The sequence below is a fragment of the Psammomys obesus genome, unplaced genomic scaffold (genome assembly GCF_907164565.1).
Source record: "Psammomys obesus unplaced genomic scaffold, mPsaObe1.curated_primary_1811, whole genome shotgun sequence".
Taxonomy (NCBI): domain Eukaryota; kingdom Metazoa; phylum Chordata; class Mammalia; order Rodentia; family Muridae; genus Psammomys; species Psammomys obesus.
Window position 1 is genome coordinate 2641383 of NW_026591560.1, and position 25091 is coordinate 2666473.

Genomic DNA, 25091 nt, shown 5'->3' on the forward strand with positions numbered 1-25091 from the left:
TCTCTCGGCCTCCTTGATTGGCTGCTGCTGGCGCGCGATGCGGACGCCAATTGGCTAGGTCAGGGCGCCTGCGCGGCGGGGTTCTCGGTCGCCAGCCATTCCTGTGGAGGACTGCGGGTCGTCCGGACGTTTTGCCTGTCGCTGTAGGGGAGGTCCAGTCTCTCCGGGAAGGCGGCTGCGGCGGCAAAATGAAGATCTTTGTGGGTAATGTCGACGGGGCGGATACGACGCCGGAGGAGCTGGCGGCCCTCTTCGCGCCCTACGGCACGGTCATGAGCTGCGCCGTCATGAAACAGTTTGCCTTCGTGCACATGCGCGAGAACGCTGGCGCGGTGCGCGCCATCGAGGCCCTGCATGGCCACGAGCTGCGTCCAGGTCGCGCGCTCGTGGTGGAGATGTCGCGCCCGAGGCCCCTGAACACTTGGAAGATTTTCGTGGGCAACGTGTCGGCTGCATGCACAAGCCAGGAATTGCGCAGCCTCTTCGAGCGCCGTGGACGCGTCATCGAGTGTGACGTGGTGAAAGGTAACGCGGGAGCGCGCTCGGGGGAGGGGACGCGCGGTGCACTGAGCCTCTTGGCCACGCCTCTTACCCGGGGGTTGGTCCTCCGGGTTGGGGATGGTGGGGAAGTGCGCGGGAGCGGGGCCTCGGGTGCCGGGGGCGAGTTGGGTAGAGCCACCCTTCTCGAGACCCTGCAGTCCAGGCAGCATTCATCAAGTGGGAGGAGTCGGCTCTGGGCGGGTGCCGTGGCCACTGCGATCCGGAGCCACGGGGCTGGGGACGCGCCAGTGATTTGCGAAGTGTGCCCGGTTTGGGTAGGGGGCGCCTTTTCCTGGTTGCATGGGCCTGCCACCAAAATGAAATTGGGAAATGAAGGGCACCAGCCGGATCGTGGAGCGGGGAAGATTTCGCCACTTCCCCACTGACTCACCAGACTTCCGTCAGATCGAGGGAAGAGGGAAAAGGTTGAGCTAAAGCCCCAAGGCCGCCCTGGGGGAACCTGATGAATGCCCCCAAGAGGAAGGTAACGGGGCCCTTGGTCGTTTCTCGGGTTGGGACCTTTTAGTATTGTCTGGAACGGATCTGCTTGTGGCTATCGGAGGGGCCTTTTCCGAACCCCTTTGGCCTTTCAGTATTTGGTGGGTTGGCCTTGGCAGTTTTGTGCTTTCCAATTCTTGACGCCCACCCCCACTTTGTGTTCGGTTATACATATCTTACAACTGGAAGCCTTGATTTTTCTTTCTTTCTTTTTGCATGTGGAAGGGGGCTTGTGTTGTATGAAGCCTCCCTGCAGGCAGCCTTTACTTGCAAAGTTGGTGCCTCAGGGCACAACTGTTTTGTGAGCTTGGTGAGATCGCAAAGGACTATAATAACTTTGGCTTTGGGGGAAGTTGAGAGGGGAATATGAGTTCTCTATTAAACTTGGACTAAACATTTATTCAGTCAGTATTCTTTATTGCTTGAATAATTCTTAAGATAGGTCACTTGTTTGCTTTTTATTTGAGGAAATGTGTGTTTTTGAGACCTTGTTGACTTTCATAGGTTGGGGTTTTATCTCTTACCTCCTAAATGCTTGTTCTTTTATGTTGGCAAGATTTTATGGGATACCTAGGTCAGCGTGGTTAACTTTGCCCTGTCATTTTCAGCAATGCAACCTGGGAGTGAGGCCCTGTTCATGCCCTACTTCTGCTGTTGGGTTCATATCTGCTCATGTCCTGTGAGAAATTTTGAGGACAGGATAAATGTGGGTATAGGTGCTTGGGTCGTTCTCATCAAAGGGTTCATTTGCTATCCTGGAAAGTCACATCTTTTGGGTCATTCCTTGTCTTTTCTATGAGGGGAGGGTTAATGGGTTAGGGTGTGCATTACTAGGAACAAATTTTTTGTTCTGCATTAATACTGCATTCTGTTTTCCTCAATTCAGGTTATATCTGGAATCAGACTTTCCTGCAGACTTTGAGCAGGCAGTGCGGTGCATGAGTTTTTGCTTCTGTTTAGAGTAAAAGAGTGGGAAAGTTCTCTGGGTACTTGGCCAGCAAAAGGATGGGATATATGAATTTTATGAGAGTTGTGCGTTTAATTGACCTATTCAGGTTCTTTTGTAGTTTTTAGGTAGTCTGGCTGTTAGAGTGGGCTAGAGTCCAGTACCTTTGGACAGACTCCATTGGAATTTGTATGGGTCAATATACTTTTTCTGAGCTGGTAGGCCAGAAATTTGCCAGAATATGTTTGGGACTTGAGAGTAAGTGGCAGTGAGGGTGGTGGTTGGTGATAACTTCACGTGAGATGTAGAACTCCAGGCTGATTCCCTGTGTGAGAGTTTTGTGCATTTTCCCCCTTTGGAAACACATTTATAGCAGAATTACATTCTAGGCTGATATGGCACAGACTGTCTTTTGATATAAGAAATTTGGTGAGGGTTTGAACATACGTCCTTTGATTTTTAAAGTTGGGAAGACTGGCCTTGGTTCTATAAATAGCTTACTCATTTTGGGGAGGGGTGCTGAGGATGAGCATTTGGTTGAGGCTGTTAAGTCTTTGAAAAGTGCAGGAGCTTGATCTTAAAGAGGATAGCTAGTTGTGTTTTATTTCACAGGGAAAAACATAGTTGCTTGGTTATTTGAGCTTAGTATGATGTGTAGAACAAAAATCTCCATAGCAATAACGATAGCTATTCTCCACAACTACATCTTATATATTCAAGGATCAACAGCTTTGTAAAGTTCAAGTATTTAGTCTTCATTTGGGAAGACTTCTCTTAGCCTTGTTTATAGAGGTTGTGGAACCATCACACTATACAAGGTCCTGAAAACATGGCTGTTTTCTTTGTTTTGTTTCGCTTTTTTGAGACAGAGTTTCTCTTTGTTGTCCTGGGATGCTCTGTAGAACAGGCACTTCTTGAATTCAGATCCACCTGCCTCACCTCCCCAGCGCTGGGCACCACTGTCAGGCCCTGTTTGCTAATCTTAATGCAGTGGTTTCTCAGAAGTAGTTCTCCAAGCAAGTGGGTGTTTGGAGTTCTTGAAAGTTCTGGTTCTTTACTGCCCCATCAGTCAGGTGGCTTCTGAGTGTCTGACAGGTCTGTTTGGCTGCTTGCTGTGCTGGGACTAAGCCCTGGTACATTCTTATCAACTAGGTAATTTAGGCTCCCTGGGCTTCTACTGAGGTACATCTTCAGCACCCCCCCCCCCATGTTTTTTATTTTATGTGTATGAGTGCCTGCATTTATGTATGTGCACCACATGCATGCTTGATGCCGACAGAGGTCAGAAGAGGTTGTCTGATGCCCAGGAATTGGAGTTAGGGGTGGTTGTGAGCCACACAGTGTCTGTGCTGGGAACTGATTCTGACTTGGCAAGGGCTGCAGGTGTTCTCAAAGGCTGAGCCATCTCTCCAGACCCCTTCCCCTTTTGAGACAGTGTCTCATACTGTCCAGGCTGGTCTTGAACTTGGTATGTAGTTGAGGATGTCTTTGAAATCCTGATCTCAACTGCCTGTACCACCTGGTATTACAGGTTACCGCCGTGCCCAGATCACACTTTCTTGTAATATCAGGCTTGGAAACTTCCTGATAAAAGTTGCCTGTATTTGTGTCAGAGGCCTTCCCTCTTTATAGTTGGGCAGTCATTTGAAAGTTCTGTTCCTCCTTCCTTCCTTTCTCCTCCCTGTTTGCCCCTGTGCCCCCCCCCTTTTTTTTGTGGTGGTGGGTCAAACCGTCATACTTCTTATATATACATTATCACTTAAGTTGCATCCCAGTTCTTAAATCTCTCTTTTTTTTTTTTTTCCTTGAGACAGGGTCTCACCGTGCAGCACTATGTAGACCAGGTTGGCCTCAAACTCCCAGAGATCTACCCAAGTGCTGTGATTAAAGGTGTGTGCTCCAGCCAGTTATGGAATCTTGGTTTCTCTGTGTAGCCTTGGCTGTCCTGGAGCTTGCTCTGTAGACCAGGCTTGCCTTGCCAGTTCTTAAATCTTAATTATTTGCCACTTATTTTAAACTTTTGATTTTGTTTTTCAGAGACAGGGTCTCACTGAGTAATCTAGGTTGGTCTCCACCCTCGGGTCCTCCTTGCCTTTCCTCCTGATTTCTAAGATTACGAGCTGCTACCACATGATGGGTAGCACTTGGCCTTTTAACCTCAAAACTATGCATAAGGTATAGATGATTTGATACCTAATTTCTCACATAAACTCACTGAAATTTTGTTAGGTGTTTTTACTAGCTCATTTTTGAATAGAATAAGGAATCAGATGGATGATCATGGAGGTACATGCCTCTGTTTATTTTTAAGATTTGTTTTTATTTTTTTATTATGTGTGTATGTGGAGTCTAGGACTAGAGGACATTGGATCCCCTAGACCTCCTGGAGTTACAGGGAGTCATGAACTCCATGAAACAAGTACACAGTACATGTTCTTAACCGCTGAGCTGTCTTCAGCTCCCATTGCATGCCTTTAATTCTTGCATTTGAGAGTCAGTCAGGCAGTTCTCTGTCAGTTGGAGGCTGGTCTGGCCTAGGTCTCTATATACATGAGATCTAGGCCAGCCAGGGCTAGAGGGAGAAAAAGATGAAGAAAACACATCTTTGTTCTTTGAAGTGTTAATGTCTCTCTTTCCATCTTACCTTCCGGCCCATCTATCTTTAAGCTCCAGCTAATCTTGATGATTTTTCTTCATTTTGTGTGGGTGTTTCTGCTTGTCATTGTATTCTCCTGGTACCTTAGTCATTCCTGAGGGTGAATTTAGCCTTTTAAAACATTTATTTTTGAGGCACTGTCTTATTTTGTAGCTCTTGCTGGCCTCTTAACCCTAACCTGTCTGCCTTACCTGAGTGCTGGGGTTGTGGGCAAGCTTTTCCACACCTGGTCTGTTTTAAAGGGATCTGAGACCACAGCTGCTATTTCTAGCTGATTCAACCCAAAGTGGAGATCAGCAATCCAAGGACAACTCAAATACCCTGTGGAACATTTAACCTTTCATAATTGTTAAATAAGTCAGCTTTTGATCATGGGGTCATTGAAGACTAGCATTTGTTGAACTAGGAGTGTCAAACTTGACATTCATCTTGTCTTAAAAGAAGAAGAAAAAAAAGCCAGGCCTAGTGGTTCCCACTGTTAATCCAGTTCTTCGGAGGCAGAGGCCTGGTCTGCATACCCAGTTATAGGACAGCTAGAGCTACATAATGAGATCCTGCCTTGAACCACCCCCCACAGCACACACACACGGTGATTATTTTAAATGTATGAGTATTTTGTCTGCATGTACATGCCTATACAAGTCAGCAGAAGGTGTGGGAATCTTTGGACCTGGAGTAATATAGAAGTGCTTGTGAGCTGCCATGTGGGTGCTGAAAATCAAATCTGGATCTTCTGCAAGAATAACAAGACTCTACTGCTGATCCAGCTCTCCAGCCTCATCTTGTTAAACAGCTTTCAGGCTATAATGTAGTATTATGTTTTGTTAGAGATGAAAATTATATTCTCTAGGGAAATAAATCTCTGGTTAGTTTAGATTTGAAGAATTGTCATAATTCTCCATTATCCTACATCCATTTATACCTCCAAAGGCATTTCTGTCTTCCAACTTGAGGTTGGTAGGATAAATTTTTCCAATGGGGAAATAAATGGTATGTTTTCTACAGTCACCAAACAAGTCAGTGATGAATCAATCTGAACCTGGAACATTTTCATTACACTGCACCTGGCTTTTACCTTTTATTTCTTAGGAGGTGGCATTGTCTTCAACTCCAGGAAATTGTTTGTTCTATAGGAATAGCTTAGATAAGGCATCTCAGAATGAAAGTTCTAAAAGTAGGATACTTGTTTGGAGGCTATTCACAATCTATAAAAATGGAAACTTAGTAATTCCGTTCAGATAACTTTTAATTTCTTGAATTGATATGACAGAGTTTGGATGCTGGCTCTTGGATGCCTTACAGTAGCCACAGGTCCAAAATGAAATGAAATGCAGTGCCTTATTTCTCAAGGACAGGTCTCTATCATTGTTCTTCAGATCCTGCTGATGGCACTATCAGGTTTATGGTATGGATGTTACCAAGAATTTCTTCCCCTTTAAAGTTTTTCTCTATGTTGTAGGTGGTTAAGAGTTGTCAGATCAATATCCTGTCTTAGACTTTCTCCTAATACAACCTACTCAGGTCTTTAATGAGAGACTCTAGGTATGTGGCCAGCATGTGTGAAGCCCTTTCTGTATTCAGTCCCTGGTCCTGCCTGTTCCCCCACACCCCCAAAAAGTAAGTAAGCCTTAAGGGTAAACCTGAAAAACCAGTAAACAGTCTTCTAAGGGAAAGATATTCTTCTGTCCCTTGAAGAGGAAATAGAGGAAGTAATGAGTGCTTAGATTCCATTCCTACACCAAAATAGGACACTCATTAGGGTCTAGCCTATGTCCAAGTTAAATTTTTAGTCATAGTACACAGTCCTGTCTGGACTTCTCAGGGTAAAGATGGATGAAACAAAGGGGCTTAGAAGAGCTACCTAGGACTTTGATCTTGGGATTAATACCCTGATTTAAGCCACATGGAAACACTGAGCATGTTTGCCTGAAAGGGAAGACAATGGACCTTTTTCCTGTCGTCTCACAGGATTGTTGAGGTCCTGTATGTGAAAGTGGCTGTGAAAACTGGAAAGTAATGTGAAAAAGGGAAGGTTACATTTGGAGGAATTTATGAATGCTTCTTGTAGTCACTCTGTTTTTACTAAATTGAACCTCGACTGAGAAGTGAGTCATGCCAAAATGTGAGTGGTTCTTTGTAGTGTTTGAAGCTCTTAGCTTCAGAGGTGAGCAGCAAGTAGTATTAGATGTGCTTGAATTGAGAGCACTGAGTAATTGAGTCATCTAGGAATGCTTTCTGTGTTTGCTTGATGGTTTATATTGATAGAAGCTGTGAGTTGTGGTTCATCTTTGCTTTTCCTGTTCTCACCAGATAGTTAGATGGTTGAGGTGGCAGGGGGACAGGGAATAAGGCCATAGTTGAAGGTGACTGCTTGAGACAGTCAAAAGTTTTGTTGTTGCACATCAGCCATGTTTCATGGAATACTCACATAGCGGAGGGTTTTGGAGGCCTGGATGTAGCTGGCAACAGCTGGGTGCTGTTGTGTGTCCAGTTTGGGACCCAACAGGTAGCATGCCCTGCCCCCCTAATTGCTAACCCTCTGTCTGCTGCTTTATCAGACTACGCGTTTGTTCACATGGAGAAGGAAGCAGATGCCAAAGCCGCCATCGCGCAGCTCAACGGCAAAGAAGTGAAGGGCAAGCGCATCAACGTGGAACTCTCAACCAAAGGGCAGAAGAAGGGGCCTGCCCTGGCTATCCAGTCTGGGGACAAGACCAAGAAACCAGGGGCTGGGGATACAGCATTCCCTGGAACTGGTGGCTTCTCTGCCACCTTCGACTACCAGCAGGCTTTTGGCAACAGCACTGGTGGCTTTGATGGGCAAGCCCGTCAGCCCACACCACCATTCTTTGGTCGCGACCGCAGCCCCCTGCGCCGTTCACCTCCTCGAGCCTCTTACGTGGCTCCTCTGACGGCCCAGCCAGCCACCTACCGGGCCCAACCATCAGTGTCGCTGGGAGCTGCCTATAGGGCCCAGCCTTCTGCCTCTTTGGGTGTTGGCTATCGGACTCAGCCCATGACAGCCCAGGCAGCCTCTTACCGTGCTCAGCCCTCTGTCTCCCTTGGGGCCCCATACAGGGGTCAGCTGGCCAGCCCGAGTTCCCAGTCTGCTGCAGCTTCCTCGCTTGGCCCATATGGTGGAGCCCAGCCCTCAGCCTCAGCCCTTTCCACCTATGGGGGTCAGGCAGCTGCAGCTTCTTCGCTTAACTCCTATGGGGCTCAGGGCTCCTCCCTTGCCTCCTATGGTAACCAGCCATCCTCTTATGGCGCCCAAGCTGCCTCTTCGTATGGAGTTCGTGCGGCTGCTTCTTCCTATAACACACAGGGAGCAGCTTCTTCCCTAGGTTCCTATGGAGCTCAAGCAGCCTCCTATGGTGCCCAGTCTGCAGCCTCCTCACTAGCTTATGGAGCCCAGGCAGCCTCTTACAATGCCCAGCCCTCAGCCTCTTACAGTGCCCAGTCTGCCCCATATGCTGCACAACAGGCTGCTTCCTATTCTTCCCAGCCTGCTGCTTATGTGGCACAGCCAGCCACAGCTGCTGCCTATGCTAGCCAGCCAGCTGCCTATGCTGCACAAGCCACCACACCTATGGCTGGTTCCTATGGGGCTCAACCAGTTGTTCAGACCCAACTGAATAGTTATGGGGCTCAAGCATCCATGGGCCTGTCAGGCTCATATGGAGCTCAGTCTGCTGCTGCGGCCACTGGCTCCTATGGTGCGGCAGCTGCCTATGGGGCTCAGCCTTCTGCCACCCTGGCAGCTCCTTACCGCACTCAGTCATCAGCCTCATTGGCTGCTTCCTATGCTGCCCAGCAGCATCCCCAGGCTGCTGCCTCCTACCGTGGCCAGCCGGGCAGTGCCTACGATGGGACAGGCCAGCCGTCAGCAGCCTACCTGTCTATGTCCCAGGGGGCCGTTGCCAACGCCAACAGCACCCCGCCGCCCTATGAGCGTACCCGCCTCTCCCCACCCCGGGCCAGCTACGACGATCCCTACAAAAAGGCTGTCGCCATGTCGAAAAGGTACTGTATGCCCCCCAGCCTCAGCCCCCAGCAGGGGCTCAGGGCAAGGGGCTGAGGTTGGCACGGGAGGGAAACAGGAGCCGTTGGCCCCTCCCTTGATCTTATTTCTGTGGGATGTCCAGAGGTCATGAGGATGAGTGTCTGAACTTATCTGGCCATCAGAGTTCAGGTGGAGCGTAGTGCTCAGCCTGGGGTCATACCAGCAGCCTGGTGCCAGGAAACATCACCATTCTAAGGATAACCTGATGTACCATTGGAGCCACTTTCTGCAGGATTGGCTCATAGCTTTTCCCTCTGTCTGAAGGATCCTTAAGCTCATTCCCTTGTTCTGGTTTCGGTGGGGTGGATGTGAAAGAGAGTAGTCCTTTCGGCACTCATTGGCTGAAGGCGAGTTTATGAGGTGCGTCCACCCTGGGAAGTTGGGGACCCTGCTTTCGTCCGCCGTTCTGTTGATAAAACAAGGTCTTTTTGTGCGGGGCCCATGAATGGGGATAGTTTGTTTGGGAATGTTTGGGAACAAAATTGAGCTTGGCCAGTTTGGAAGGGAGAGCTTCAGCAGAGGGCTTGGTTTCCCACTGACTTGAACCCAGGTTTGATTTCTTGGCCTGGATAGGATGATGAGCCTTCTGACAAGGAAACCAAACTGTTTGAGACAAATCTGCTAACACCCTCCCTGTCCCCAGTGGCATCTCCCCTAGGCCCACCTGGAGCCCTCCCCTCAACTGTCTCATTCACCAACTGTCTTCTTCTCTCGACTAGGTATGGTTCCGACCGGCGTTTAGCCGAGCTCTCTGATTACCGCCGTTTATCAGAGTCGCAGCTTTCGTTCCGCCGCTCGCCGACAAAGTCCTCGCTGGATTACCGTCGCCTGCCCGATGCCCATTCCGATTACGCACGCTATTCGGGCTCCTATAATGATTACCTGCGGGCAGCTCAGATGCACTCTGGGTACCAGCGCCGCATGTAGGGCCATCCTGGGGATGGGGCGCCACAGGAAGGGAGAGAGAGGAAGAGGTAGGGTAGGGTACAGACCCAGGTTGTCACCACCCTGTCTCATACTTCTCCTGATGGTGGTTTTTCATCCCCTCCCTCTACCATGTGGGCCTTCCCCGGGAGAGGAGCCTTTTGTGTTTGGCAGTAACCTACTTTGTTTCTTTGCCTCAGCAGCACATCTTGCTATTGGCTCTAGATCTGCGGTTTTCCCTCTACCCAGCCATCTCCCCAGAATGGGAATTTCTTTTATATTTTAATTTTTTTTCATGGCTCCCTTTTATTTTTGTGTGTGATACTTAAGGTTGTCTGGAGGGTGATACAACCTACAGCTGAGGTCAGGCGGCGCGTTTTTCTTTTTAGATGTGAGGGAGGCCAGGAAAGGGTTATTTTAACCCTTTCCTATGCGCCAAGCTATGCCAGCAGTTCAGGGTCCCCTGACTGTCCCTCTGTAGAGACTGTTGAGACTGAGATCCTGTTGGGACAGTCAGTTGGTGTGTGTCCAAATCCTTGCTTACCACTGAATGTTTTAGCTAATGGTGACTGGCATAGTCCCAGCTCCCTATCTCCCCAAGTAGGTGGTGTTAGAAATCTTAATTTTTTTCCCTCTTTTTGTATGGACTACAAATAAAACTTGGGGTGATTCGTGGTTTGGAAACCTGGTTGTCATTGTCTTGATTGCACTCAGTGTCAGGTGAGCCAGTTTGACATCCAGGAAGACGTGACAGCTAGAAGAAAGGCAACCTGAAGACCCAGAGTGGGTGTGGAAAAGGTGCTTGAATATGGGGATTGGAATGGTTTCCTGGTACCCAGTGGAATTAAGGTCATTATCGTCTTTAAATAGCATGCCATCTTTAGGACTGGAGAGTTCAGACCAAGTGGTTGGACTTTCTCAGCCATCAATTTTAGTTGATCACATCAGAATTCAATGCCCATTTCCTTGCTTATGTTTGATCAATGTCCCTGACTCTTTCCCAGTTCAGAAAAAAAACAAAGCAAAAACTGAAATCCAGCAGAATGGTTCTTGCTGATATCTGCCTGGGATGGGTAATGGGCTGCTGCAGTGTTTACAAGGCTAATCCCTCTGGCAGTGGGCTTGAGTGAATGTTGAGGCTGGGACTTGGGAAAGGAGTCATCGTGGGCTGTGGGTTATTTCACTATCTGGTTGGAGAAATGAGAGTCAAGGAGAATTTGAAGCATATGGGGCATTCTGGCCAATGGTACTGCACCTGTTGAACTTCACCACGGAACGTCCTTCCTATGTCCTGCCAACCTCGGTCATCACAGCACCTGAGACTCCTTTTCGCTGTCTGCATCTATTATGGTTTTTAGATGTCTTCTTGCTGGGTTTATGTTTGAAGGTGTTATAATAGACATATTCTTGAGAAGAGGCTGGTGTGCAAACAGTCAAGTAGGGATCCTAAGATTGGATGTAGAATTGAGAATTCTTTTTATACTTTTACTCTAGACCTTGTCAGGGTGTGAGGGGGGTGGGTGGAAGACCTGGGCAGTTCTAGCCAGGGATAAGATGGAGATGTAACTTGATGGGTAAAATGAAAGAAGACTGGTTAAATGGAGTGGTAACTGAAATCTGATACTTCTTGGGGAAGGATGCTTTAGAGACATTTTGGGGGCTTGCTGAAGTGAGATGCGATAGCAGAAGGGAGGGAATATGTTGAGTGTGTGCGATTCTGCGTGCCTGAGTGCAACTACCAAATAGGTTGGGTGTGGTGTATCTGCTTCCTTCATTGGCTTCATATGAACTTGGCTGTGACAGTAGCTTGCCCCAGATGTCTTCTTCCAACTGCTCATCATGTAAAAATGCCTCAAAGTTACGAGTTCTTATTTGTGGCTAAGTGGGATAAATCTCAGAACGTATTGGAGGTCTGAGCTCTTTTATTTGCTTCCTTTCTGCTCATCACCTTGCCTTCAGCTGCTTTGCTGCTCATTTTCATTCCTTTGCAGTACTGGGGTAGAATGGGAAGATGGGTTTCCTGGTACTTTTCTCTGTGATGGTAGAATGATCCGAGGGCTAAGTGACAGGCTCAGCATGACTTTGTGAGAATAAAGGGCTGGGATGTAGGCTGAGATTGTGGCCTATGTATTTCAATATTCCTTTGTTATTTTTCTTTCTCTCTAGTTCTTGTTCTGCTACAGTGACACTTCATGATTCCTGCTAAACAAACAAAAACATGCCCCCTCCCTTAACCTGTTATGTTCCCAGTGCCAGTGTTGATGGTCGTTGTTGCAGCCCAAACTCTTCAAAGTGGTTTGACCTATTGGATCATTTCAACTGTTGGCCATCTTTAGATCCTCTGATGCCTTGTTGCCTCAGCCCTCAGGGTTCTCATTCAGCCAGAAGAAGCTACAGAGCTCAATCATGTCGTTTTTCCTTTCCCTTGCAGACTGTTTAAGAACATCATCCACCAGTGTTAATTCTACAACCTACTCATACTTTTCTTTTTATAGATTTCTGAGTTTCAAGTTCTTATATCTTGGGGAAAGTTGGGTTTGGTGAATGGGAGGACAGATGTAATGAGTGTTTGGGGGAAGTGGGCTTTCATTGTACTTCAGATCATTCAACTTCTATGCATATCACCTATACGTTGGCCCCACTGGACAAGTTTTTGGTTTATTCCTGGAAGTATACTACTTAGAGACCTAAGCCCTGTCAGCCTGCTCTTTTCTGAAGTTTGGCTGGTTTTTGTTTTTGTTTGTTTGTTTTAAATTCTGTTGGGTGGCCTGGGGCTCCATTTCTTGCAATAGAGATAATGAGACTATCAACGAGGAGCTAGTCTCTAGAGGTGTGCTACATTTATAATCATGTCTGTACACACAACTCTTTGGCTCCTGTATCCCCCAGTTAAGCTGTGTCAAAGTCCTTGCATGTCTGCTGGTTCTCCAGGCATTTTGCCCTATCCAGCCAAGTCAGTGGATAATAGAATAGCATGGATGCGTAAAATCATGATGAAAAGACATTCGCTAGATTTATGCACTAGTGTTCTTCAATAGAAGTTTGGGTAATAGAGAAGATGACATACAGAAAGCTAGTGTTTATCTAAATTCTACTTTTATTGGGTCTAGATCTGAATCATTGGAAACTATCTGTAAAGCTTGAGATGGCAGTACTTGGGGAGTTTAGTCTTGTTGACCTAGAGAGATCTCTACACTGGAGGGCAGGACCTACCTCAGTGAACTAGTTATGAGCAATGCTAGGCAAAGGGTAGATCAAGGAGAGCATATGTCAATGGCTAGAGAATATAGACAATAGTTTGTTTTTTTTTTTTCCTTTTTGAGATGAGTTTTGATTTGAAAACTTGGTACTGAGAATTCCCTAGTAAGACTTGTTTACTGAATTTGAATCCTGGCTTTCTGCCTTGTTTTGTCAACCAGTAATTTTTTTTTTTTTTCATTTTTTAATTTGAGACAGGGTATCACTATGTACCAGTGGCTGGCCTGGAATTCAATATGTAGATCAGGCTGACCTCATATTCAGCTGTTTGCCTGTCTCATAAGTGCTGTAATTAAAGATGTGCATCACCATACTCATTCTTTCTTCTTCATTTTCTTTTTGTTTTTATTTACTATTTTTGATGCAGGCTCTTATGTGTCAGGTTGGTCTCCCAAAATTGTATGTAGCTGAAGGTGACATTGAAATCATCTTTCTGTCTTCACATCCCATATGCTAGGCTTCCTGGCAACACTCACCATGCCCAGTTTCTATGGTGCCTGGGATTTTAGTGACTCATGGCTGAGAGCTAGATCTTCACTTCCTCATGACAATAATCGTGGTTCTAAATATTGCTTAAAAGTGATTTTTTTTAGGTCGGCGAACTCAGAAATAAATGGGTGATAATTTTAGTATCAAAAAGTCTGTTTTGTTTTTCTGAGATAGGCTTTTTTTTGTGCAGCCCTGGCTGTCCTGGAACTCACCCCACAGACCAGGCTTCTAACACAGAAATCTGCCTGCCTCTGTCTCCCAAGTGCTGGATTAAAGGTGTGGGCCACTATTGTCAGGCTAAAAGTCATTTTTATATGTTTAATGTTTGTTGAAACCAAAATGCATGACTCTTCTTGCAATTATTATATGTTAGTGTTGGAGGGTGAGGAACATTTGACAGATACTGCTGTCATAGTCAGGTATTCATGTGGACAGAGGTGACTCACTGGTTAAGAGTGCTTTCTGCTCTTGCAGAGGGGCCTGCCTTTGGGTCTCAGAACCTATTTGGCAACTCAGAACAACCCTTAACTAATTCTGCAGTATCTCTTGCCTTCAGCAGGCTCTGTACGTGGTACACATAAATTCACTCAGGCGCGCACACATACTGAATAAAAAGACATCAGAATTTGGGGACACTGATGACCTAGTGAAGCAGTTACTTGTGCAAGGACTTGGGATATAAGTATGAATGAAGCACATATACAAGTCACATTAAAATCTGAATTTTTGCTGTGAGTGTTGCATAGCTGTGACAGAAGCTACTAGATCATACCAGTTTTGGTGACCTCCCAAGTATATTGTGTTCTAGGATCACGTTCTTTTGCTTATCAGAAAATAAAGTTTACAAGGAGAGAACTCTGAATATAAGGGGATTGAAAGGGGCGGGACATAGCTGGCAGCGGGATTGGAGCTGGTACACTTAGCCAAACACAAGTGTGGCTCCTTATGATCATCCTTGAAGGATACTGGCTTTCAATTTGAACCTTTGTCAAACTTGTAGCGCATTTCTAGACCTGGGGCCTGTTATTTATTAGAAGTGTAAGTTATTAAGACAGGTGTATTTTCTCATGTCTATATTACTAGAAAGGCTGAGGCAGAAGGATCATGAGCTTGAGGTCAGACAAGAGGCATCTTTAAGAATTTTGTTTTGCTGGGGAACAAACCCAGGTCTTTGCTAGGCAGACATTATATCTGAGTTACATCCTTAACCCTGACAAACAAGATGGTTTAAAAATAATATTTCAGGACAATGAGGGAGCTTGGCTGGTAAAAATGCCTTCTGTAGGTGGGTTGATGGGAAAGATAGAGGTTTTGAATTAGGTGCCTTATTTTATTTTATTTTTTTTTAAGGGAAAACACCAAGTTTCTCCAGCTTTGAGTAATGTATTTGGGTAAATAGGCGTCAATATGAAGGTACGGGCTGTAGTTAACCCCTGTATGTAAGGCTTCATTTTGCTGCACTTGTCAATTATGATAAAAAACCACCTCTAACTTGATTACCAGCTTTTTGTTTTGAAAGATTGGAAAGTTGTTTTAGGTGATGAGATTAATTTTTTTCCCTAAGTAACGGGATTTTAAGAACCTCGAACATGTTATGCATACAACCAAAATACTGTGTCCCTTAACCTGGTACTGAAAATTAAATCACTTCCTATGGTTATCAAAAAGTTATCTCATACATTAGTTTCTCAGTCAACAAGTATTTGAGTATCTTTCATGTTACCAGGGCAGTTCCAACACTGGACCCATATAATGTAGAAAATGAACAAGATAGAATTTCAAGTGATAGTAATTATTTGCAAAGGAGCACAAAGTACATAGTTACAAGTCAGTGTCCGCCTTTAAGACAGAAAGACCAGTAAAAATCTGAAGAAATAGTCTATTCTGAATAGATGGGGATAGTAAAGCCAGTCTGTTTGGAGGGCTGGCGGTAGCTGAATCACAGGCCGGCCCCCCCCCCCCCCCCCCCCTGTAGGCTTGGCTAACTTAACTTGGATTTTGCTATATAGACTGTCAGGGCATTTAACTCAAGTGCTAGCATTGTCAGGCTCAACTTAACTTATTGACTAGTTTTCTGCTTCTGGGTTAGGCTTACTTTCTGTCTTCTGTTTTTATTTTATTAGGCTCTTCCCCCTCCCCCCCTTTATAGCAGTTTTGGGTGGTAGTATGCTCTGTTTCACTTCTGATCATCTTGTTCACACAAAGCCCCTGCTTTCTGCCTTTTCATGTTTTAAGTTCTCCATTCAGCACCTTTCCCTTTTATCTTCATCTTCAAAAGCTGCTCTGTGAAGGGTCATATGACTAAAGTTGCTTGCTCAATGAGTATGGAATTATATGAAGCAGCCAGTGGGTGAGAAAAATGTGATAAGGGAATTGGACCCTCTGAAGAATGTTCGTTTGTACTTGTTTACAGCTGATTGTGACAAAGCCTTTTCTTCCAAGGTCAGTTTTAGGGAGTTTAAAATGAAAAGTTCTGGCTAATGGCGCCCAATAAAACCAAACAAAACCAAACTTTTGCTGTTCCCGTTTTTTTTTTTTTTTTTTTTTTTGTTTTTTTTTTTTTTTGTTTTGTTTTGTTTTTGTTTTTTTTCTCTTGGTGGGGTGAGGTTGGGGTGGGGGTCGATTTTCAACCTCCATGTTTACACACCATTTTGGGAGGTGGAGGGTGTTTTCTATAGGGATCTTTAATCCAGTGCTTCCTAGGTCTTTGGCCAGCCCATTGTCTGGGCCGTTACACTGTAATTGAAGCTGAATCCACTGACTGTTTTAGAGTTTTTCAGTTACCTACAGATACTTTTTAACTGTGGGGTAATTTTGGACGCAGAAGGGCCAAAATGAAAATTGCGCTAGGTCTGTGTAAACTGGACGGATGCAGCATCCATGCTGCGGGGTGTGGTGGCGGTCAGCTGAAAGGGGATGCGAAATCATGGAGTAGAGGACTGAATACTGTCAGGGTGTGCACGTGGAAGTGGCGAAATGTGAAGGCTTAACAAAGTTGGAGCCACGAAGCTACAGACTGCCACAGAGGTTCTTGCTCATTCTGCTTAATGGCGGGCCGCACTTCGAAGAAGTCCACGTTTGTAGCTCCTCCCTCACATGGACCTGTTGCCCAATCGGTGGCTTCGGTTTCACTAGGCTGGGTGCTCATTGGCTTCCGTATAAAGGCTCCGGGTTACTGATGTTTCCACCTCTTCCTGGCCTCTCAGGTAATTGGCATTCGGGGTAACCAATCAGGAAGAGGATCTCCGGGAACGCCTGCCTTTTACTTTACCGAACGGCCAATCCGGTGGTAGGTTCAACCCCTTTTCTACCCAGAGTCACTGCTGTGGCCGCCGCCATTTTAGCGTTTTGTCAGAACCGTCCGCGCTGCGAGGAGGAGCACCTGCAGATTTCCATGCGGTGAGAGACTCCAAGTTCTTCCACTGTGTCCTTTGTTCTGTTAAAACTTAACTGACTCCCTTGGGCATCAGGGTTGTCCCAGTGGGGTTGCGTCCTGCACACTCGTCTCTGAGCCGACCTCGGTCCTCCACTTAGTGCGGTAAGCCTGAAGCAACCTTCCCCCAAGTCCCCAGCCCCCACCTCCGTAATACCTTGCTTTTGTTCACCTTTTTTCTCTAAGTTTGCTCACTTACCTTCTTTGGGGTTTCCACCTGGATAACTCTGTTTAGACTTGAGAATTTCTCATGCCCCGAGGCATTGTTGCCTTATTAATCTATAGCGCCCATTTGACCAGGCAGTTTTAGTACTTTCTGTAGGAATCTGTAATGCGTGCTTCCCCAGAAGGATTTATCCCACGCGGACACTTTCTGTATTTCCCATGCTTTTTATCTTTTTGATGCCAGCGTTCGCTACTCCAAAGGAAACAACTAAATGTAGCTACTGCAAGGCTAAGAGAGGAAAAGCTAATTTGAGGTTATCAGTAAGTATAGTAGTTAGAATCCTGTTTCTAATGCTCACCAAAGTGGGCAGAAATGCTTAGTCTCTAGCTTTTCATTCATCCTCAAACTTCTAGCGCTATTCCTTTTTGTCTGAGGCAGGGGATGTAACTCAGTGACAGTACTTGCCTATAATATACTGCGCTGTAGGTACAACAAAATCCCCTTTGTCTAAAAAGGACTGCCCTGTTATAGACCATTTTTATAGTTCTTGTGGGGGGAGTAGAAGCAGGCGCTTGTTGAACTTCCCATTGGTTATTGTTTAGCGATGTGAGTTTGTGCATGCCTGTGAGAGAATGCCTTGGTGATTGCATGCTGGAGTGAAAGGAGGTGATGAGAGTGAGCTATTTGTCTTTATATTTATCTTCTATTTACCTATTTATGGGAGTGATTTTTTTTTTTTTTTAATAGATGTTATGGACTTAAGGTCTTCCATTAAAAACCTTGTTTCTTTAATTGCAGGCTGTGTGGAGATGGTGAAGCTGTTCATTGGAAATCTGCCCCGGGAGGCCACAGAGCAGGAGATCCGCTCACTCTTCGAGCAGTACGGGAAGGTGCTGGAATGTGACATCATTAAGAACTATGGCTTTGTGCACATAGAGGACAAGACGGCCGCTGAGGATGCCATACGCAACCTGCACCACTACAAGCTGCACGGAGTGAACATCAATGTGGAAGCCAGCAAGAATAAGAGCAAAGCTTCAACCAAGTTACATGTGGGCAACATCAGTCCCACTTGTACCAACCAAGAGCTTCGGGCCAAGTTTGAGGAGTATGGCCCAGTCATCGAATGTGACATCGTGAAAGATTATGCCTTTGTACACATGGAGCGGGCAGAGGATGCAGTGGAGGCCATCAGGGGCCTTGACAACACAGAGTTTCAAGGTGAACCACTCTCTTTTGGTAGAGAGCTCAACACAAGGTTATTGGGAAAATATTGGATAAGTAAACTAAGGGTTTGGGATAGGAAGCTTTTTGCTGGCTGATGAAGGATGTGATACATTTCTTCAACAAAATTTTTGTGTTTGTGCGCGTGCACATGTATGCTCAAGTGTGACACGGCATGTATGTAGAGGTGAGAGGACAACTTGGAGGAGTTTGTTTTCTCCTACTATGTGGGTCCCAGGAATGGAACTCAGGTAGTCAGGCTGACAAGTCAGGTGACAAGGGCTTCTTTACTCCTGAATCAGGCCCAGCCTCTTTTTGTGAAGCCTTCAGAAACAATGCAGGAAATAGACAATGATGGTCTGGAGGGGAAAAACAAAAACCCCACTTGGTCTTCATTTAGAGCCTTTTAAAGCTTATGAGCCTGTTTAGAAATACTTTCTCTGAAGACTTTGTCTTTTTCCCTGCCTTTGGTAATAAAGCACATTGCAAAGTGCTTCCCTCTGAGTTTATTGGCTCAGCACAGTGTCACCATCGTGTTGCACTTGATAGAAGATCCAGAGAAAAAACTTTGGGGACAGAATTCCTTGTTAAGCCTACCTTCTTGTCCCAGTTCTTTTCAGTGAAGATAATGAGCTTTTGAAAGGTGGCCCTAATTTTGCTTTACATCTGTGCTAAAACCACTTAGAATTAGAACACTGATGTTAAGGATCTAGGGAGGAGGCATTGTGATTTGGATCAATAAGGCACATCTTGATTGGTTTCATGTGGTGTAGGGCTAGACTGATTTAGATATCTTGGGATAGTTTGAGTGTTACCACGAAGCCCTTGTTAGCTGAATTGTTTTTATGCCTGGAGGGCAGCTTGGGTGTTGATGTGGATAATCAGTTGATTTGGACGGTATTATTTTAAGATCAACACCTTGTCAAGACTGTTGAAAAGCTGGGCGATGGTGCCGAAGGCCTTTAATTCTAGCACTTGGGAGGCAGAGGCAGGAGAATTAAGGCCAGCCTGGCCTACTCAGCTAGTTATAGCATATCCAAAGCTTCACAGAGAGAGAACAAAAACAAAACAAAAGGACTGAATTGCCTGCTGAACTTTCAACACCTCTCATCCTTTAAGGTTCCAAGAGTGAGAAACAGTTTTTCCTAAGGTGGTGATGAACTTCCAGATCACAGCATAGTCCTGTAACTCATAGCTGTATTTCTTAAAAAAAAAAAAAAAAAAGAACACACACACACACACACACACACACACAGATTTTGAAATGTTTATGTATGGCCTACAGAGGTCAGAAGAAGAGGGGTGCCATCCTTGGAACTGAAGTCGGGTGGTTGTGAACTATGTAATGATGTAGGTGCTAGGAAGTGAACCCAGGCCCTTTGGAAGAGTCAAAAGTGCTCGTAACTGCTGAGCTATCCCACCAGACCGATAACTGTATTTCTTCTTTTTTAAAATATGTATTTATTTAACTTTATGTGTGTGCTTGAGTGTGTAGTGTGTATGTGCACACCATGTTTGCAGATCCCCCTAGAACTATATTTCGAACCTGGGTCTGGCTATATTAACACAAAGAGGGGCTAGTTCTCTTTCTTCGGTACTGCTTTTGTTGAATTACTGACATCTTTGCTTATTTTCCTTAAACTGAACCTTTCTGAGAGTCTGACCTCCCCCAGTGTGACAAGGACTGTGTCATGGGCATTGCTGTGCATTATTAAAAATGTCACAGGTCTCCCAGGGCTAGCTTCTTTCCTCTTTTAATTGGCAAGCTGAAAGTTAATTTTGTCAACAACTTAATTGGAAGCAAAGACTGATTTTGTGGAGGGATGTGATATCTAACTTTTGGAGAGTTTTCAGTATTTTAATCATAAAAGTGTCAGCTGGTGGCAGTTACATGTGTAAGGGGAAGACAGTGTGGTTTATTTGAGAGCAAGTATTCTTGTATCTGGGCATCTGAAACTCTGGCTCTGATCCTAACCTATGTTTGGTTGACTTTACACTATTTCTCCTAATACCACGTTTTTAGAAAATGGTCTTAGAGATGGATCCCAGGGCATTCCACGTGTGTCCTGCTACTGAGCAACAGCTGAAGGCCGTCAGTCGGCCCCTTCTTTCTTATATCATCCAGGTTGGCCTCAAACTCCTGGGCCTGAGTCATTTTCCTGCCTTCAGCCTTCCTGAAGTGTCCAGCTTTACTGTTTTATTTCTTCATAATTAAAGCTCTGTGTTGAGTAATGGTATTTACCTGACTGGTCTTTTCCCTTTCAGTTGATTACAACTGGGTATATTTTCTTTTTTATTTGCCTGCAAGAAAATCGATTTTAGATTTAAAAGATTTATTTCCTTTTTTGGATACCAGAATCAACAAATTATTCAGGGCGTTTATCAGTGACTTCCATGTCTTAAATATGTCTGTGGGTTTCTTGGTTGCATTTGTTATGTGCAAAAGTGGTCTCCTGGGCAAATGCCAGGGTATAGTTCTGACCTGCACATACCTAATTGCTTATCTCTGTTAAGATCTGCAGGCTAGAATTATTGAAGTTTATTGGCTTTTGTATTTTGTCTCCATTCCTCTTCCTAATTTTCTAGAATCTAATTTTGATTTTGCATGTGACATTATTTACCTCTTTGCTTCTAGAGAACCCATCCTTCTAGTCACCTTTAAAAAAAAAACAGATTTTTAAAATGACTGTCTGCCTCCACATATGTTTGTGCACTCAGTGTGTGCCTGGCACCTGTGGAGCCCAGAGGAGGCTGTAACTGGTTACAGGTGGTTGTGATCTGCCATGTGCATGTTGGAATTAGAACCTGAGAGCAGTCAGGGAGTGATTTTAACACTGTGCTGGCCTTCCAGGCCCCTTCTCTGTTCACTTCTCTAATGCAGGTGTTTGAGTGCATTCTTTTCATTACATTTGGAAGATTGTGCTGGATTTAGACCCCTTTTGAATTAGTCTACCAGTAAATCGGTTGACATTTTTAGTAGAAATTTCTTAGGTGAAAAATTGGGAATTTAGTTTTAACTTTATGTTCTAAAAGTTACTGCCTTTCTTTTATTATGGCTTTTAGAACTATCGCTTTCAAAATACCAATTGTGATTTTTAAAGAAAAGTTGTGTTCGGAGCATGTTCTTAAGAGTTTCATACTCTTATGTGTAACTTAGATTGGGCTCAAGTTTAACCATTCTCTAGCCTCAAGTCTTCAGGGTGTTAGAAATAAGGCATGTGCCACCGTGCCCAGCTTTTTTCATCTTAGCTCTTAGTGGAAAGCACTTTAGTTCTGCTGGTCTAAGCTGTTTATTTCATTAACATTGTTGATTATTCTTTGTACCTTTCTCATCCTCTTTTATTAAAATGTGCTTCCTGTGTGTGTATATGTGTTCACAGCCTGCCCCAGTTTCTTTTGACCCTCTGACTGGACAGTCAAATTGTGGAGAATCCCTATTAGGATGATTATCAAAAGAGAAAGAACAATTTAAAGAGAAGACTTTGTTCTACCATATCTTGTGTTACCAGGCTTCCTTAATTGTGACTATTCCAAAGATCTAGCTTGAAACTTGGCTGTCAGGCTTAGCTTTGGAACAAATCCTGATCATTAAGAGATGGTAACTTTAGAATCTCTTTGATTTGGGGTATCTATGCATAATATTAGGTCAACATTTTTTTCCTACTTTATGGAATCAGTCTTGATATAGAAAATGAGAATGTCAGAATTTTGAAGCACTCTTTGAGTTTCTTTTGGATTGGGCCACTGGGATAGGTATTTGTCCAGTTACTTGGCAGGGGATGAAATCTCTTTCTTAATCAGTAAGCTGGTGTTAGTAGCTAGTATTTCTTCTTCATCTGTTTAACTCTGCTTGAAATCAGGTCATTTATACCCAATCTGTATGTTGGGCTTCCCCCTCCGCCAAAGAAAGTTTTTGTCAATTTATCATACATCAAAGTCGTTTAGGTAAAGCCATTGTTGTGACCAGTGGCTGGGGTAGGGGCTTGGGCATTACTTTGTGATAGCAACCCTTCTTGCGTCTGTTTCTTCAAGGCAAACGAATGCACGTGCAGTTGTCCACCAGCCGGCTTAGGACCGCGCCCGGGATGGGAGACCAGAGCGGCTGCTATCGGTGCGGGAAAGAGGGGCACTGGTCCAAAGAGTGTCCAATAGATCGTTCGGGCCGCGTGGCAGACTTGACCGAGCAGTATAATGAGCAATATGGAGCAGTGCGTACGCCTTACACCATGAGTTATGGGGATTCATTGTATTACAACAACGCGTACGGAGCGCTCGATGCCTACTACAAGCGCTGCCGTGCTGCCCGGTCCTATGAGGCAGTGGCAGCTGCAGCTGCCTCTGCATATAATAACTATGCAGAGCAGACTTTGTCCCAGCTGCCACAAGTCCAGAACACAGCCATGGCCAGTCACCTCACCTCCACCTCTCTCGATCCCTACAATAGACATCTGTTGCCGCCTTCAGGAGCTGCTGCAGCAGCAGCTGCTGCTGCGGCTGCTGCTTGTACTGCAGCTTCTACTTCATATTACGGGCGGGATCGGAGCCCCCTGCGTCGCGCTACAGGCCCAGTCCCCACTGTTGGAGAGGGCTACCGTTACGGGCATGACAGTGAGTTGTCCCAAGCTTCAGCAGCTGCTCGGAATTCCCTGTACGACATGGCCCGGTATGAGCGGGAGCAGTATGCGGATCGGGCGCGGTACTCAGCCTTTTAAAGTTTGAGGTGAGAGTGGGGGGGTGGGGGTCGTCCCCTGTTGGTTTTGCCATCACTCCTGAGGCCTAAAGGGCTACAGTTTAGGTTGCAAGCAGGGCTCAGTTTACAAAGTCTTTAAATGCTGAAGTTTGAAATAAACATCCTTTACTCTTGTACTTATTTTTCCAGGGCTTTTAATAGTGGGGTCATTATTTTATTTGTGTCTAAAACATCAAACAGTGGTGTACTGTAGAATCTTGGGTAAAACCTGCATGCTGTGATTTTATCTGGGACCCTGACATTCAGACTTGGGTGCATGGCTTCTCAGGGTCTATTGAATTTCTTAGATGTGCAGCACTAGTCCTTTCAAATTTGTTGTGCTGTATCCATGCAGTGAAAAGGGTCGGTCTGACCACTAATGATAGTTTGTAACTAGTTAACTGATTATTGTTCAAGTCAAATGAAGACCTACAAAATGGCATCATCTTAATCTTGAAGATTTATCACCTTCTCAAAGGTCTCTCAGTCGTAGGCATTTAAAGAAGTTAGTGATAAGATGAGGCAGAAAATAATCACAGTAGGAAGTCTGGCATGAACTTTTAAGTCCAGTTTAGCTGCTCATTCCAGCTTCAATGTCCTTAATAGTCTACTTTTGTTATCTTTTATTCTGTTGTGTTCTAGCCTCTTACTCAGATTTAAAATTTTTGAGTCTGGGTATGACATCTTCCACGTAAGGTAGTATGGCAGTGTAAGTCTGTATGCATACCTGTGGAAAACTGAGGGAAAACTCTGGGAATGTTGAAATCTAGGCTTAGGAACTTTACCAGGAGCACATCACTCCCTCATCTTCCCATTAGTTAAGGACGTTACTGAGTCCTTAACTAAAGTCCTTAACTTTACCTGAGTCCACTTGACCATGACAGAGTAGCCTAAGCTGGCCTGGAACTTGTGGGCAATCTGCTTCAACCCTGAGTGCTGAGGTTATAGGTGTTTACCACCATAGTGGTGCTTCTGTTTTGAATATATTCTCTTTTGATGCTTCTTGTCAGCTTTGGGCTGTAGGTACTTGAGATTGCTGTTGTACTTGGGGTACTTTTAGTTTTTAGGATCCCTACTGTGTCCCTGACATCTACCAGAGATCTTTAATCTTGTAGTATAGATACTTCGTCATCTTTCATATTAAGGCCGAAGGTAATGTGGTTTGCTCAGGTCCACTGGCTAGGAAATGACTGATCGGATTCATTGACTAGGATTGTGCTGGAAGAGTAACTTGAGTGACTTGAAGTAGCTTACACATTCTCCAGCGCCTACTTTTAAAAGTGATGAATAAACCTTCAAGCATGTTCAGTTGATGTAACTTTTTCCTAGTTCTTGAATGATACTGTGTCATTGGCAATCACTCTTGGATTGAAACATACTGAAACATACTGCTGACTTTAACCCAGCGATTAATTGGAACTTTCCCCCCTTTTTTTTTTTCTGTTTTCTGATAAATTTGTGGAATTACCTTCTCTTGGGATTGCTAATAATGTTAATATCGAAAATAATAGACTGTGTTTGTCTACTGTCATGGGAGATTGCTGTTTAGTATAGAGAAAGGCTTTGTTGAGGACTGTTAGCCTTCCCAGTGATTCTCTCATCTTCAGGCTGTTCTCATTTTTAGAAATTATGTTGCTGCTAGGGAAGGGTACAAGTAAACTTAAAAGTAAGTATCAAGGTATGACTTTATAAGATGTTCTTTGAAGTTCTAAATGGGAAAGCCCTTTTGAGCTTTGCTGTAAAGCCCCTGTTACTGTGCTCTCTTTCAGGTGGGATGTGTGTGGGCTGAAATTCCGAGCTGCGGTTGTGCATGAGAATACACCCTTCGTGGTACCCCATCTCCGGGACGTTTTCGGCTCTGTGCGTTCAGTCCCTCAGGAACCATGGACCTTAATTTACCTTGTTAAGTTCTTTCTCTTTCCTATTCTCTCTCCTGCTGAATTTCCTATTCTCCTGTTTATTCTTCTAGAGCTTCCCATTCCTGTTCTGTTCTCCCAGCATGCCTCCTATGCAGAAACTGGTAGGGGCTATGCTGTCTCCCCTCTGCCTCCTGACTGCAATGGTATTGAATTTAGGAATGACCTTGATGAGAATCACTTTTGGCCCAAAGACTAGACCTAGAAATTTGGATCACTTTCCAGTGAAATAAATGGTTTTTCAAATTA

At 44.9% G+C, this 25091-nt stretch overlaps 1 protein-coding gene across 4 annotated transcripts; it reads left to right on the forward strand.

The window, feature by feature from the left end:
* On the forward strand, positions 1–25091 carry Rbm14 (RNA binding motif protein 14). 4 transcript variants are annotated; one of them, XM_055610642.1, is made up of 4 exons: positions 16591–16912; positions 17772–18194; positions 22230–22917; positions 24696–25091. In XM_055610642.1, exons 2-3 carry the CDS (start codon positions 17783–17785, stop codon positions 22907–22909), a joined length of 1092 nt encoding a protein of 363 aa, XP_055466617.1. In that variant the 5' UTR covers positions 16591–16912; positions 17772–17782; the 3' UTR covers positions 22910–22917; positions 24696–25091. The 4 variants fall into 4 exon arrangements, with proteins under 4 accessions (XP_055466620.1, XP_055466616.1, XP_055466617.1 ...); XM_055610641.1 differs by lacking the exons at positions 16591–16912; positions 17772–18194; positions 22230–22917; positions 24696–25091 and adding exons at positions 8–525; positions 7199–8663; positions 9423–10311; XM_055610644.1 differs by lacking the exon at positions 22230–22917 and having other exon boundaries at positions 16596–16912.